The sequence below is a fragment of the Lolium perenne genome, chromosome 3 (assembly GCF_019359855.2).
Source record: "Lolium perenne isolate Kyuss_39 chromosome 3, Kyuss_2.0, whole genome shotgun sequence".
NCBI lineage: Eukaryota > Viridiplantae > Streptophyta > Magnoliopsida > Poales > Poaceae > Lolium > Lolium perenne.
The window spans coordinates 41,258,796-41,276,276 of NC_067246.2; the positions used below are offsets into that span (position 1 = coordinate 41,258,796).

General features: G+C 46.0%; 1 protein-coding gene across 1 annotated transcript in view; it reads right to left on the bottom strand.

The window, feature by feature from the left end:
• Window positions 1–16,957, bottom strand: part of LOC127340677 (transcription factor bHLH162-like) — an 86,188-nt gene extending 69,231 nt beyond the window's left edge. The window contains exon 1 of the mRNA XM_051366432.2: window positions 16,621–16,957. Coding sequence (XP_051222392.1) covers window positions 16,621–16,815 — 195 coding nt within the window. The 5' untranslated portion in view covers window positions 16,816–16,957. The remainder of the gene's footprint in view (window positions 1–16,620) is intronic.
• Window positions 16,958–17,481: the final 524 nt, after the last annotated feature.

The window sequence follows — 17,481 nt, forward strand, 5'->3', positions numbered from 1 at the left end:
ATCTCTACTAGGCTCCTCATTATTTAACCGTGCCGACTGATTAGCCCTCTTCATCCTCTTCCTCTGTTCTAGCTATTGGCACCAAAAAACCCTCTTCCCTGTAGCAATGTCTTCCTCCTCCTCAGCCTCCTCTGGCCATTCCCTCCAGTCCCCATCCTCGAGCGAGCCGGAGTGGAACTCCGATCATGCGCCAGCAGGCGACCTGCCTCTGACCGACGGGGAAGAGGACCTCAAGTTCCTCATCGAAGGAAAGCTGATAAGCGAAGGCGAAGACGACCTCCATCCCTGGGTGAAACCCACCTCCTCCGACGGGAAGGAGGAAGAAGAAGAAGTAGAGGAAGAAGAGGAAAAGGAGGAGGGGGACCCCTCCTCCCCCGCTAAGCTTCTGCCGGCAAAGCGATTCCGCGCTTGGGCGGACAGTGAAGACGATGATGATGACGAGGAGGAAGAAGAGGAGGATGACTCCTCCTCCTCCATCGGATACCCGCCGACAAAGCGCTTCCGCTCTTGGACGGACAGCGAGGATGATGATGATGACGAGGAAGACGAAGCTCCGGCCAAAGGCTGGGGCAGCAGCGACAAGGAGCTTCCTGGGAGCAGTGCCAACGACATCGACGACGGCGACGATGAGGACAGCGACGACTAGTAGAGTAGGACTAGTAGTAGCAGTGTACTAGGCACCAGATCCCTCTTTTGAGAGCCATCGGCTCTTTCTTGTAAAGCTGCTCCTTTGGATTAATGAAAATTGTTCTCCCAATTTATCTTTCAATTAACCCAATTTTAATCCTCCCGCTTGTCACACCAAGGCCGATAGCAACGTATCGGACTTTTTCCCTTTAGACGCCCATGAAGCCGGACTCAGATATCGATTAGACCGTCAGTCAAGCACTTCTCGAATTCAGACTGTGATTTGATACTCCGCAATCCTATAGCCGATGACTGTTCATCGGCTATTTTGAGAATCCAGTCTCCTTTCCTTTCTTGCAGCAACAGGACGGTCCAAACCCTGTAAAAGACGACGGCCTCCCTTTCCAGCTCCCCTCCGTAGCCTTAGCAGTCTTCTTCTGCAAGCAGCTCAGCGCTTTCGGAGAAGGCCACGATGCAGGGTCAGCCGATGTAACTCCAATCGGCTCCCAAAAATAGAGCATCTACCAAGCTAGCTGCCCCCCGAGCCTTAATCAAGGCGAGACCATCAGCGAAGATGCACAGATCCAAAAGAAAAGGCTTTGACCTCTGGTAATCTGGCAATCTGAGACAGCCACCAGGAAAAGTCAGCCAGACTTGCCCCCATTGATCAGCTTTCTTCCACTGAACGCCGATGTCTTGCATGCGTTCTAGAGTCGATGGCTGTGCATCGGCTGTGTGTCAACCATGAGAAATTTTTTTTTATTTGGCCGATTTTTTCCTATCGGCCCCAATGTTTCACTGCACACATGTTCATCTGCACCTGCTCACCTGATGATTGCCCCTCGAGCCGAATCTGTCAGGTAACTGCAGATATCAGCTTTGTGGTTAGCCTAGGCACCGTATTTGCACGTCGGCTTCGTTAGGATCCGTGCTGACTCTCATCCGCCGACGTGACCACTGCCCAACAAATCGATGTTGAAACACAAGCAGAACATGTGGTGAAGATAATTTTGGCCGATTGCTGGAATCGGCCTCCATATTGATTGAAGCGTTCGACGAAGGCATTGTGCTGTCCCTTCATAGACTTTTGGGGGCCGATCCCAAGGATCAGCCTCGCCACGTTTGCTCATTGCTTTGCTTCAGCTACATGGTCAGGCCAGTGGATAAGACCAGCCCAACCTCTGACTTTATCATGTTGATGCGCTTGCTGTCGTCCACCTCGAGTGCATCGTGTAATCGTGGAACACTAAACTCCGTCGGAAGGACGAGCACCATGTTTGTGCCTGCCGATGTCTCATCATCGGCTTTTCTTTGCTTGGGGCGCCACTCCATTTTCCGTGGTCGACCCTCTTCGTCCAGGGTTCGCTGAATTTTCGCGGCCAGATCAGGTCGCGCCTTCCTTAGCGTGTGCAGGTATACCCTTTCAGCTTTCTCCAGGCCGCGCAACCGCTGAACCCTGCGCTTTTGGGAACGGCTGAGTCCATCAGGGCACCACCTTGGCCGGTGGTACCTGTCTTCTTCTTCTCCCTTGTCTTCTGAATCCTTGAGATCTTCCATCCGAGGGGACTCAGCACGTTTGCTTCGAGGTGGGAGAGGTCCTAAGCGTTGGAACATGGACACATTGGCTGCCTCCTTCTTCTTCTGGTTGCATTCTGGGCAGTTGCCGATTGTGGGCAATCGGCTCATTCCTGAATCCCAGCAGTGTCTGAAGAAGGGACAGTCCCAGTGCCTGTCCTCGTCGTCTCGCTCCCTTGCCTTTTCCTTGGCATGGCGCTCGTGCTCCTCCTCATCGCGATCATGCCGACGATGTCTTCTGGCTTCTCTAGCCAGACGATCTCTTTCATCATCATTGCTGGATCGTCGGCGTTGGTCATACTGACTCACATACTTGTTGAGGAGGTGATCAGAGAGGGGTCGCTGATATCTTATGTTCTTCACTTCTCCCTCTGTGACGTAGCGCTTGCCATCATGACGGAGCCGATCGCGTGGAGCGGCCTCCTCTGTGTCCTTGCTACGAGAGCAGCTGCCCTCGTCTCCATCCTTGCCAGCGTGGTGTCCAAGTCCCACCATGTTGATAATGAACGATGATCCTGGCTGGCAACCTTCAGGGTAAGTGCATTCCACCATGTTAACGGCGGGGAAAGGTTGGGTGTCGACCTTCATGGCGTACTGGTTGAAAATAAGACGTCCTTGTTCTATCGCCATTTGGATCTGCTGACGCCAAACCCTGCAGTCGTTGGTGGCATGGGAGAGCGAGTTATGCCATTTGCAGTATGGCTTTCCGTTCAGCTCTTGTACCGTGGGGAATTTGAGACCTTCGGGTATCTTCAACTGCTTCTCCTTGAGTAAGAGGTCGAAGATTTGCTCAGTTTTGGTCACGTCAAAATCAAACCCCCTGGGCGGGCCTGGTGGCTTTACCCATTTGCAGGACACGGGGGTTGCCCCCCGAGTCCATTCAGCCACTGCTACCTCTTGGTCTCCCGCAGAAACTCCGTCTTCCTCTGCCTCGACCAGGACTACTGCACGCTTGAATTTGTCCTGGTACAAGTCCGGTGGCGCCTGTTCATATGCCGACAGTCTCTGAACCATATGCGCCAGTGAGGGGTAGTCTGCTTGGGAGGCCATGTCCTTGAGCGGTGCTGCAAGGCCCGCTACTGCCAACTCGACTGCTTCCTTTTCAGTCACACGAACCGAATAACATCGGTTCCTAAGATTCCTGAAGCGCTGGATGTATTCTGTCACGGTTTCTCCACACTTCTGACGTATCTGTGCTAGATCGGCAAGGCCAGACACGGAAACCTCTGAGTGATACTGCATATGGAACTGTTCTTCCAATTGCTTCCAAGTCCGGATCGAGTCTGGTGGCAACGAGGTGTACCACCCGAAAGCCGATCCCGTGAGGGACTGTGAGAAGAACCTCACGCGTAGTTGATCCGACACTGAGGCCGGTCCTAGCTGTGCCAAATATCGGCCCACATGCTCGATGGAGCTGGAACCATCTGATCCGCTGAATTTGGAGAAATCAGGGAGCCGATATTTAGGTGGTAGCGGGATCAATTCGTACTCGTCGGGGTACGGCTTGGAATAGCCGATTGCCCTCCTTTTCGGCACCATGCCGAACTGGTCTCTCAGTATGGTACTGATCTGATCCACTGTGCTGGCTGCAGGAGTTGAACTCTGAAGATTCGCCGGGGTGGCGTACTTAGCCAGCCATGTTTGCTTTTCCAGCTCTGAGCCAACTGCAGGAGCTGAGCTCTGGAGGTTCGTCGGGGTGGCGTACTTAGTTAGCCACATCTGCTTCTCAAGATCTGTCGCTGACGTCCCTCCTGTTTTCCCAGGAGTCCCTGATGTTGTGGCCTGGTTGGTGAGCGCCCAGTTACCGCAATCTGGCACATACGTGCACGCGTACCCGTGAGGGATCTCCTTAGGCGCCTCATACAAGAACTGGCAGTCACTAGGGTCACCACCGATCTTGTAGACGACGAATGCCGGTGAATTCGACACTTCTGGTGCTGCCAACGCAAATGGCAGCGGTGGACGGGACTGGAGTGGCAACTCTCCTTGATGCGTCCCGAGAGCTGGTCCTGACGGCGAGTACTGGTGCCTCATGATCTCCTGGATCACGCGAAGAGCGACGCGCTCCAACGTGTTTACCAGGTTCTCGGAGTGGCGGTGTAACGAGTGAGCCACCAAGTAGTTGATCTCCTGCCGCAGGGACCTGGTGCGTCCTTCTGACGGGGCAGAGAGGTCTATCCCATCGAGTGCACCTTCAGGTGAGAACCCTTTCCATCTGACGCCATGGGAACGGGTTCTGTGAAAAGAGCCGATGAGGTCGGCTTCGAGGATGACTTTGATTTCGTCATACTTCTTCTTGAGCTCGTCGGTCAGATCCTCGTACGTGACTGGCGTGCCGTCCGCCATCTCAGATGTAGATGGCGATGTGGTTGATGATGAAGCTTGTCCCACCGGGCGTGCCAGAATGTGTTGCGGTCAAAACCCACCGGCGGGCAGCGACGGGCAACACAGTAGAGCCGGGAACAACTTAGGGCTGCGGCTGGCCCTGGTCCCTCCGAGCGACGGCCCGCAAAGCCTTCTGGTCACACGTCCGATGCTGGTGCAAGGGCGTGCCACCTGACCTATACCTGGTCAGGAAGGTGATGGAGATGCCTCGCTTAGTTTCCTGCATGGCATACACGTAAACATTAAATACGAGCCTCGATCGGCTCTCAGGTTATCCTGTGAATCGGCTCAAGGAGCCGATCCACCCATGATTCGTACGAGGTGCACGAATATATGGTGGTCCTGCTTGATCAAGATAAAGCTAATGAGATCTACGATGATTTAGGGTTTTCACCGCATAATCGGATCATCCTACTCACGGTTGGGCCTCGCGGCCACGCATGGTAATCGTAAGCCGATCCTAAACAAGGCCTAAAAACCAACACAAGGTTGATCCCCGGAACATCCTGTTTAGGACTAGCGAACGACACCCTACGTGCCGCTGGATCCTCCCCCACTTTGTAAGGCCTAACTATTGCAGATATTAAACTAATCCTTGTAGAACAAGGAGCAATCGTAACGGATCAGATCTACTAAATAATGATCAAGCGGGGTGCCGCCCCTACACCTAAGATAGGTGTAAGGGCGGCTAGATATGCAAGGGTTGCACTACGACAGCATATGATACGGAGAACAATGCTAACCCTAACATATCTATGATAACTACGTTGCTCGCCATCAAAAAGGCTTCAGTACGAGCAACGCATGAACAACATAAAGCTTCTGCTGCCTAGATCGCAAGATGCGATCTAGGCAGCATGATGCTTACCGGTAGAAACCCTCGAGACGAAGGAGTTGGCGATGCGCCGAGATTGATTTGTTGGTTGAACGTTGGTTGTTGTTTATTCCATAAACCCTAGATACATATTTATAGTCCAGGGGACTTTCTAATTTCGGCGTGCACCTAAGCGTGCACGAGTAAAACTCTAACAAACCGACACGTACCCTAATATGTTACAGATACACGGGCAATCTAGCCCAAACTCTTCGTGCAAGGCCGCTTCAGAGATCTTTCACATGTAATCTTCCAAGCCCATCTCCCTTATGGCCCATCTCCTGATTTAGCCAAAATCTGGTGATAACAGTAGAACAACTTCATAACTCTCTTAGATGTCCGCTAAAACTCGTAATTCAAATATTTCCACTATGATCCAATCATAGATATTTGACTTTTCTATTACGATGATTTCCACTTCATGCTGAATTTTTTTTGAATCTATTCAAATGTTTCAAACTTCTTCCTTATCGAATATATCCACATATATATACTCAATTCATTGTTGGAAGTTTTCATGAAGTAGAAGAATCTCCCGCACACAACTATACCCAGTGAATCCACATACATCATCATGTATGTTTCCACTAAGTTAGTTGCCCGTTCAACTCTTGGCCTATGAACGGTATTTAGTCATTCTCTTTTGAAAAGATTTGCAAGTGCCAAACGATTCAAAATCAAATGACTCCAAAAATCCATTTGCATGGAGTTCCTTCATGCGTTCCTCTCTAACATGACCTAAATGGCGGTTCCACAAATAAGTGGAATTCAACTCATTTGCCTTATGGCATTTTAGCGTCTGTGTTATATATGTGTGTTTCACTATTAAGATTTATAATAACTTACCCATCGTACATGGAGTAATGTCATAATTTGAACAACTCATTGTTTTCATTTGACCAGAGCAAAATAACAATTTATTAAGTTCTTTATTATAAATTCTAAGGGCTAGGTAGAATGCCAACGACAAACATAATAACACTTTATTATGTTCCAGACGTGCATTATTACCATATTCCTTATCAGTCACTTAGGCCATCGTATTCTTGTATTGCGTTTTATTGTATGACATCTCATACCAACCAATCTGGTACAAATACCCAAGAATTTTATTATGTGACCAAGCAAGGAATACATCCATAACATGTATATCATCTATATACACCCGAGCTAGACTTTCTAGTCTTTTTTTTCTTTCTGCCAAAATATCTTTTGTAGTTTCTCTTTTAGCTTTCCTCATTCTCAGAAAACACTTCACCTTCAATAACTTCTAGGTCCATTGGTCAAATACCAATAACCTTGAGGTTCTTACTTTGAAGTTGATCATCATATGACAAGTCTTCCAGATTTCACTATTAGTAACTTTGTAATATGATGAACAATTTCACTCATAATTTTATCCATCATATCATGACGACTTTCTGAGACCATGTCTGTACATGCTAGGCTCGTAAAGTTTAACCTTAGTATTCGCATGTGCAAATGTGGCTTGCACCCGTTGTATGCACACGTAGAATCTATAACACCCGATCATCATGAGATGCTTCGAAATGACGAGTCTTAGCAACGGTGCATACTAAGGATGATCACTTCATGGATATGCGAATATCGTTAGTGCCCAACTAGTTGGAGGATTGAGACGCCGGGTGTCTTCAACCTTCGTACATTCCCATAAAACTTATGAGTTTATGTAGTCTCACTAGAATATATTCTATCATCTTGCAATAAGGTCTTAGATATCGCATATATCTCATACCTTGCTTATTTCTGAAAACAAAATTTCCAGCTCCTTACTTTTCAAACGGATTTGAACTTCAAGTTTCACGGAGACAAGATGATTTGGTACTAATTGAAACCATTGCTCTTTGAATCATCTATGTGAGGTTTACTAAAAGTTTGCATTAGGACTTAATCATATCTTGATTCTTTAACAATGCGGTACCAGTCCGTAAAGTTACTTGTCAGACTTAACAGTATTTCTATCTCAATTGCAAGACTAGCGCATGGTAGATAACAAATGCCAATTCTACAAATGTAATTCAAAATACTATTCAGACTATGTTCATGATAATTAGTTCATGTTTTAATCTAATTACTAATGAACTCCCACTTAATACAACATCCCTCATGGTTGTTAAGTGGTACACGATCCAAATCCACTACACCAAAACCGATCATCACGTGAGATGATGTAGCTTCAATGGTGAACATCAACATGTTGATCATATCATCCATATGACTCATGTTCAACCTTTCGGTTTCCTGTGTCCCGAGGCCATGTCTGTACATGCTAGGCTCGCCAAGCAAACCCAAGTATTCCGCGTGTGCAAACATGGCTTACACCCGTTGTATGTGAACGTAGAATCTATCACATCCGATCATCACGAGATGCTTCAAAACGACGAACTGTAGCAACGGTGCATACGAGGGGAGAACACTTTATTATCTTGATATTAATGTGAGGGATCATCTTATAATGCTACCGTCGCGATCTAAGCAAGATAAGATGCATAAAGGATTAACATCACATGCAATTCATAATATGTGATATGATATGGCCTTTCTTCTTGTCCTTTTGATCTCCATCTCCAAAGCACACGAGCATGATATCCATCATCACCAGCATTGCACCAAGGTCCATGGCGCCGCTTCATGGTTGTCCATCACTTATAGCTACTGTAACAACTACTTGAAATAAAGCTATTACATGATGAATAGACACGCAGGTCTTAACAAATTTAAAGACAACCATTAGGCTCCTGCCGGTTGCCATAATACAATAATGAACATCTCATACATCAAATATAATCATCATCATATCATGGCCATATCACATCACCAAACCCTGCAAAAACAAGTTAGACGCCTCTAATTTGGTTTGCATATTTTACGTGGTTTAGGGTTTTCGAGTAAGATCCAATCTACCTACGAACATGAACCACAACGGTGATACTAGTGTTGACAATAGAAAGTGCAAATTGCAATCTTCACTATGGTGGGAGAGACAGACACCCGCAAAGCCACTTATGCAATACAAGTTGCATGTCAAGCGTGGAGAAAGTCTCATGAGACACGGTCATGTAAAGTTAGCCCGGGCCGCTTCATCCCACCATCCCGCAAGATGCAAAGTACACAAACTAAAGCAACAAGAGAATCACCGCCCACAAAACCATTGTGTTCTACTCGTGCAACAGATCTATGCATAGACATGGCTCTGATACCTCTGATGGGGTTCGTTGCATAGAAAACAAAAATTTTCCTACCGCAAGACGAATAAAACCAACAGATCTAATCTATGGAACACCCAAGATCTAATCTACAAGATCGAAGCAACGAGATGGAGATGAGACTAACCCTCAAAGATTCCAAAGCCTACGAGATTAATCTCGTTGTTGGTGTAGACGATCGTTCCGGTGCTGCAATCCGGCAGCACTTCCGTACTCGGTCGCGCGTACGGTATCGATGAAGCTCCTTCCTCTCCCGTTCCAGCGAGCAGCGGAGGTGTGGTAGATCTCCTCCAAATTCCAGCAGCACGACGGCGTGGTGGTGGAGGTGGAGGAAGAAAACTGCAGGGCTTCGCCTAAGCCGGAGCAGCGTATGGTGGAGGGAGAGGCGGCCAGAGGAGGGGCTAATGATGGGGTAAGGTGGCCGGCCACCCCCTCCCCTCTTTATATAGGGGGCCAGGTTGGTGCGGTGGCCCCCCATCCCATCTAGGGTTAGGGGGGCGGCGGCCAAAGGGGGGAGAGGGATTTCCCCTCCCCCAAGTTGATCCCCCCTAGGGAAACCCTAGGGGTTGGCCGGCCTGGACCTTGGGGGGCATGTGCCCCCGGCCCATTAGGCCAGGGGGCATCCCCTTGGCCCATGCTAGCCCTCCTAGGTAGTGGGCCCCATGGTGGACCCTTCCGGAACCTTCTAGAACCTTCCAGTCAACCACCGGAAAAATCCCGAACTTTTCTGAAACCCAGAAATCAACTTTCCTTATATGAATCTTATTCTCCGGACTATTCCGGACCTCCTCGTGACATCCTGGATCACATACGAGACTCCGAATAAACTTCGTCTCCATACCATATTCAAATCTACTTATGCGACATCGAACCTTAAGCGCGTCACCCTACGGTTCGCGAACTATGCAGACATGGTCGAGACTCCTCTCCGAGCAATAACCAATAGCGGGATCTGGAGATCCATAATGGCTCCCACGTATTCAACGATGACTTAGTGATTGATTGAACCATTTACATACGATGCCAATTCCCTTTGTCACACGATATTCTACTTGTCCGAGGTTTGATCATCGGTATCTCCATACCTTGTTCAACCTCGTTACCGACAAGTACTCTTTACTCGTACTGCGGTATGTCATCTCTCATGATCCAATCATGTGCTTGCAAGCTAATCAGACGACATTCCACCGAGAGGGCCCAGAGTATATCTACGCGTCATCAGGATGGACAAATCCCACTATTGATCCATATGCCTCAACTCACACTTTCCAAATACTTAATCCCATCTTTATAACCACCCATTTACGCAATGGCGTTTGATGTAATCAAAGTACCCTTCCGGTGTAAGTGATTTACATGATCTCATGGTCGAAGGACTTAGGCAACTATGTACCCAAAGCTTATAGCAAATTGAACTTAATGACTTGATCTTATGCTTTGCTTATTTGGGTGTGTGTCCATTATATCATTCAACTAATGACATAACCTTGTTATTAATAACATCCAATGTTCATGATCACGAAACCATGATCATCCATTAATCAACAAGCTAGTTATACAAGAGGCTTACTAGGGACTCCTTGTTGTTTACATAACACACATGTATCAATGTTTCGGTTAATACAATTATAGCATGGTATGCAAACATTATCATAAACACAAAGATATATTATAATAACCATTTTATTATTGCCTCTTGGGCATATCTCCAACATGAGCACCTAAGGGAATTGCTTAAAGACCGTGGTTTCGAAGTGGGGAAAATCGATCCCACTCTTTTTACTAAGAAGGTCAATGGGGAGATATTCATATGCCAACTCTATGTAGATGACATTATATTTGGCTCAACTAACACAAAGTTTAATGATGAGTTTGCCAAGTTGATGACTAATAGGTTCGAGATGTCAATGATGGGGGAGCTCAAGTTCTTCCTCGGATTCGAGATCAAGAAAATGCGTCAAGGCACCTTCATCAATCAAGCAAAGTACGTTCAAGACATGCTCAAGCGCTTTGATATGAAGGGGGCCAACGGTATAGGAACCCCAATGCATCTTAAGTGTCAACTCACCCTCGACGAGACCGGCAAGGCGGTGGACCCCAAGCTCTACCGTTCGATGATAGGTTCGCTTTTTTACCTTTGTGCTTCTCGTCCGGATATAATGTTGAGTGTTGGTATGTGTGCACGGTTTCAAGCGAATCCAGAGGAAATCCATATCATGGCGGTGAAGAGGATCTTCCGATATTTAGTTGATACCCCAAACTTCGGTCTATGGTATCCAAGGGACACGGACTTCTCGTTGGTTGGCTTCACCGACTCGGATTGAGCGGGTGACAAGGTTGATAGAAAGTCTACATCCGGCGCTTGTCACTTCCTTGGGAGATCTTTGGTGTGTTGGTCCTCTAAGAAGCAAAATTGTGTCTTCGTCTCCACCGCGGAAGCCGAGTATGTTGTCGCGGCGAGTAGTTGTGCACAAATCTTATGGATGAGGCAAACCTTGCGGGACTATGGACTTGAGTATAGCAAGGTCCCTCTATTGTGTGATAATGAGAGCGCCATCAATATCGCCTACAATCCGGTTCTCCATGGCAAGACGAAGCACATTGAGATAAGGAATCACTTCATCCGGGATCACATTGCTCGCGGAGATATTGTTCTATCCTTCGGCCACCAACCTCCTCCTTGAGGAGTTTTTGGTTCTTCTTGTTTCTCTTTGACCTTCTTGTGTTTTCTCTTCTTTTGCCTTTGGTTTCTCTCTCTCCATGTTTTTTGCGGGAGTTTCATCCAAGCTTGGCTTTTCATGTTGACTCTTGCAAGCTTGGTTGAGTAGTACCTTACCGATCCTTGCGACGCTAGCATGCTTCTTCTCCCTTTTTGGTGTTCCGATGCCAAAGGGGGAGAAGTTGATCTATTAGGACGGGTATTTGCATGGGGACTTTCGTGGTAGCCTATTGGTCTTCGTTGTTTATCTCTTGTTGGCTACACTAATTCTTTGGAGGCATTTATTGGGAATTTGGGTTTTCTCTAGGCAACGGTATGACAAATCCACCCAAAGCTCCTTGTGTTGTCATGTGTTGCCTTTGGTTTTTCTCAAGGCAAAGGTATGACAAATCCACCCAAAGCTCCTTGTGTTGTCATGTGTTGCCTCCATAGTGTACATATGCTATATGAACTTGTCAAAATATCAGTGTTGCATATGTGCATGGTTTGTAGAATCTAGGGGGAGTTGTTTCTCTAGGATGTGCGCATTTGTATTCAAATGCATATCCAATTATGCACATGTCTAGGGGGAGCTCCGTCTAGCTTTTGCAAATCTAGAACCTTATCATAATATTTTATGCCATTGCAAATTCTTGTGTTGTCATCAAACACCAAAAAGGGGGAGATTGAAAGAGCAAGATCTATATCCCGTGTTTTGTGTGTTTGATGACAACACTTGAATAAATTTAACCGTGTGCAAAGATTGTCTTTGATAGATTTGCAAGTGCACGGTGCCCTCGCTGAACACGTCATGAACGGAAGACTGAAGCGTAGCTTATAGCTTTTCTGGTTTTGTGTGTGTGTCGCGAGGTGACATGGTTGGAGAAGAAAATAGGAAAAAGCAGTTTCTGCCTGACCGGTACTACCGGTACCAGGAGCGGTACTACCGCTACCCTACTGGTACCGCCCTGCAGTACCGCTCTAGAAGATTGCACTGAAAAGTCCCACAGAGAGCCTTACGGTACCTCTACAGTACCTTGAGCGGTAGTACCGCCTCGGTACCGCTTAGGTACCGTAACGCAAGTTACAGCACCACCGCTTTGGTACCGCTTAGGTACCGCGCGAGGGTCCAGAGACTCACATAGGTCATTGCGGTACCTCAAGCGGTACTGCAAGCGGTACTACCGCTGTGAGTCCACGTGGCTAAATCTGTGGGGGATTTCGAATCCAGAGAGGTACTACCGCTTGCCAAAGCGGTAGTACCGGTTGTGCAGAAACTTCACATAACGGTTGGATTTGGAGGGACCTATAAAAAGGCCCCTTCTTCCCCAGCTTGTTTTATCTCTTCTCTCTCTCTCCTCCATTGTTGCTGAGCTCAAACCTTGAGAATCTCCCCATCCACCCAACCAATCTTGCCCAAACTTTGTGGAGTGGTGGAGGAGGCCCCGATCTATAGTTCTACCGAGAGAGATTTCACCAATACTTGCTAGTCCTTAGTGGATCTTGGTGTTAGGGTTCCTATGGTGGAATCTTGGAGGAAGTGCTCCTATGGAGGCTAGCTTGGAGTTGTGCTAGCCCCATAGGGTGTTGGGAGCCTCCTAGTGTTGTGGAGCTCGCCCCAACCATGTGAAGGAACCACCACCTCGACCGGTGCCTTAGTGGAGAAGGGGGATCCCCTTTGTGGAGCTCTCTCGAGGAAGAAGGCGAGACCTTCCTTCGTGGTGTGGCTGCCTAGCCTCTTGTGTGAGGCTAGCACCTCCTCAATGCAGACGTACTCCCTTTTGTGGGAGAAACTGCGGGAAACAAACCTCGTCTCATCTCCGCGCCCTCCGGTTGTCCCGCTCCTCAACTTTATTATCTTGCTTGGTTCCTTTGCTTGTTGCACTAGCCTAGGATCATACTAGGCTCACCTCGAACATCAAAGCTATCACCTTTACTTCCGCGTTGCACTAAAATTGAAAAAGGATAAAAATTGCGTAGCGCCCATTCACCCCCCTCTTGTTCGCTACGGTCCATTCACATAGGCGTGTCTATCAGCTGGTAAACATTGCGGACAGTAGTTGGAAAGTGCAAATCATTCTTAGAAATTTTCAACCCCATGATGCTGACCTTATCTTACAGCTGAAACCCCCGGATGCATCAAAAAAGGATTTCCTTGCCTAGCATTATGAGAAAAATGGAGTCTTTTCGGTTAGAAGTGCTTTCAAGTTAGCATATTTTCTGAAATACAACCAAATATCAAAACCCACTTCGAACTCAAGAGAAGAGGGCACCCGAGACTTCTAGAAACTTATCTGGACTGCTCCAGTACCAAACAAGATCAGCATTTTTGCTTGGGCGTGTGGCTTGTGATAATCTTGCCACAAAAAGCAATAAATTCAAAAGAAACTTAGAGATAGACTGCATTTGCAAGATATGTGGTTGCAAAGATGAAAAAAGTTACCATGCCACGGTTGAGTGCACAAAAGCTAAAGCTTTAAGACAGGAGATGAAAAATAAATGGAGCATTCCTGATGAGAACAACTTTATGTATACTGGACCAGATTGGCTTCTTCTATTGTTGGCAAACATTAGTAATGATAGGAGGGGCCTTATTCTTATGATCCTTTGGACGTCTTGGCATTTGCGTTGTGATGTTATTCATCACAAAGGAGAGTGTAAAATTTCTGACTCCGTACAATATTTGGATAGATCCTTGCAGGATCTTATGCTAAATTGCAGGAAACATGTGACAACGAAAAAAGCAAACAACCCATATCAAATACATGTACGCCCATTGCAGCCTGTCATGCGACTGGAATTTCTGATGGAGGAAAGGACACCAAGGAGTGTTGGAAGCCACCTGAGCACGGCTGGGTAAAAATCAATGTCGACGCTAGTTTCACCAGTGAAGACGGCAAGAGCTATATGGGATGTATTGCTAGAGATAATACTGGAAAGGTTCTCTGGGCAAGTTTCAGAGGCACTGGGACATGTGCAAATGTAGAAGAAGCTGAAGCTATTGCCTGTCTTGCATCGTTACAGATGATTCCTAATCCGGACAATTTAAGCGTGGTGATGGAATCAGACAACGCTGCTGTTGTGGAGGCGATCAAGAAAAGAAACCAAAAGTTGTCGTGCCTCCGGCGCACGTATGATGAGATCGAGACCTTTCAAGCGAGATTTAGTAATTTCAAAGTTTGTAAAATTAGAAGAGGGAGCAACCAGTAGCACACGAGCTTGCCAAATTAGCTAGGTTATGTGCTATCAATAACTTCTGGATGGGGCATGTCCCAAAAGAAGTTGATCGTCTTGTTTTGGATGACATTGTAAACTGTGATATTAAGATGCAATGAAACTCTCTCTTCCCTAAAAAAAAAAGAATCTGTTATGCACGACTAGCTAGATGGAAAATTTGGCAAGGTGATGAATTCTTTCAATCTTCCACGAAAATGTGTTAAGTAGATCAAGCTTGTGAACTGAGTATAGTCATTTTCATCACATGAAATATCATAACCAAAGGGAGCTAATAAGGTCTATTCGCGTTCACTATTGTTGGGACGTGTGGCTTTCCTCATCAATTAATGGGAACGTACGACCTTTCTCTTAAGCAAACTTATGTAAAAAAAACCTCAGAGGGGTAGTGCAAACTTTGCCAACGGTGCCTATTATATTTTAGCCTTACGTCCAGGTGTGAATACTGATACTGAAGGAAAGTCAAGTTGAATTTGCTATCCTAGAAATTGTTTCTCTCACCCCGATTTCATTTTTCTGTATGTTTTGAAAAAAAATGGCGATTTATTACTTAAAAGGACTACATATTTCGAATTTACACACAAGTTTTCACGAATATCTAATGTCATGTTTGGAATTTGCAAATTATGTGTTGGAAGTTTGCATGATCTAAACTGCGAGGTCTACGAATAAATGAAAGGCACGGTAATACAATTTCGGTAAGTGCATTAACGAGATGGGGTTTCGTGCTTGTGTGAGTCTACAAGAATTATTTAGCAACTAATAAGAGTAAATTAAAGAGGGAAGCTAACGATATAAAAAATTAGTAAGATGCAAACACCCCTCTAAAAAATCAAGTTCTATTTCGGCAGGTGACAGAATGAAGTCGGGCTAGGGGATAGCTAGCCAAAAGTGGACATCACGTTTTTGCACCTGAGAGTAGATGCTCCTGTTTTAAAAATGTGTTTTAAATGCATTTCAGAATGTCAAAATATTTCGTTATAAATGTCGCATGTACATCTCAACGTTCTACATGCTGGTGAAATCGTTTCACAAAAAAATGATATTGTTTGTGTCATGTATAAAAAAGAAAAAAAATCGGTACTAAAAATAACTCTTATTGTGATATTTCTTTATTTTCTTACACAGGACACAAAACATTTCCATTTTTCATGAAAATATGCATGTACTCCTAAAATTCATGTATGCATGATTTTTTTTTTCAATTTTTAAAACATTTTAAATTTCTTTTTCGAATGGCAGGAGTATATGCACCTCAGATCAAAAGTGTATTATTTTTCTATAGATATAGAGAATCTACTATGGGCTTCTACACCAACTAATAATGCACACATGACGAAAACATATAAGAAAGAATGACATGGAGGTGTATGGAAAAAAAAAAGGGTGACATGCATAAGCACCATGTTGCCCGAACCGATATCAAAACCATTTATGGAGGTGAAACACTTTTGAGACGCATGTCATGTGGAGAAAGGTAATGCATAATTTGATCCAAGTTTTTTTTAAAGAAACACAGTACAATCGTAGACGCTTATATACACGTGCATACACTCATCACTATAAATGCACACACGCACACCCTATCCCTATGAGCATCTCCAGAAGACTAGTCGGCGGATTGAATCTTGAAATTGACGAAGTCACTACACACGTCTCGCTATCGAAGGGAACATCGCCTCCCACTGAATGAATATTCCACCTTTATGAGGCATATAGATGACAAACCTGGGTTTTGAACTCTGGTGGGCTAGGGGTCAATCATCCTCCTAACCACCCAATCTAAGATTGATTCTCCCCTACTAGTTAATTAAGCTAAAATAATCCTATATATGTGTAGATTTGATGAACGACCCAGCTAAATTTCATATCTTTGGGAATACACTCATATTTATTTCTGGATGAAATAAACATGGGAGAAACTAATCATAGTAAGCAAGATTGTTCAGTTAATTACACTTAGGGGAAGGAAAAAAAGTTAGTACATAATTAATTCTTACAGTGGATGAGAAGTTCTCTGTTGGAATGAGGGAGGCGAGCTTGGTGCAGAGCTGCTTCATGTGCTGCCTCCTCTCCCTCTCCACCTCCTTCCTCTCCACCATTACTGCCATCGTCGATGTTGTGCCGCCGCTTGTCCTGCTTCTCTTCTCGCCCTTCCTTGCCTTCCCCTGCCCCTTCGGTACCTCCATCTCCATGCTTTTTGCCCTCCCACGCGCCCACAGATGAAACTAAACTATAGATAAAGATCAGATAGTAGCTGGTCTTGTTTGTATAGGAATGCAAATAAAATGAAGAGGAAACGGATACAGTTTGAGAACACAGGTAGCTTTTAGCTATCAACTATAATTCCTGTCGGAAAAGAAGAAGAGGAAGGAGCATGAGAGGAAGCGCAAGTGTTGGGGGGATAACCCCCGGTATGCCAAAGGCATGCCAAACCGGATGGTTTGAGCCATCGAGATACCGGTTTAATGTTCTTACCGGAAGCCTGGTAGGAATTTGGGCTAAGTGAAGCTAAGCCGGTATCCCCAAGGGGGTATGCCGGAACCCGGTAAAGAAGATACCGGAAAGAAGGGCATGTCGGCAGGACTGGTCAAAGATTCTCCTTAGAGCAAGAAGACAAGGATGAGCTAAGCAAGGTGGCTTTAATCAGAGCCCTGGCGCCAAAGAGAGGGATGACGCTGAAAGAAGCCGGAGGACGTCAGCATCCCTGATTAAAGAGGACTCCGGCGTCACCTATGATTAAAGTAGCTTTGTAAAGTAGTTTGTCCAGTCAAAGATGCCATTAGGGTTTCTTGCAATGTAAGCCACCCTCTCCTCTATATAAGGAGAGGGGGTACTGCCTCTTACAGGCGCGTGTCCAC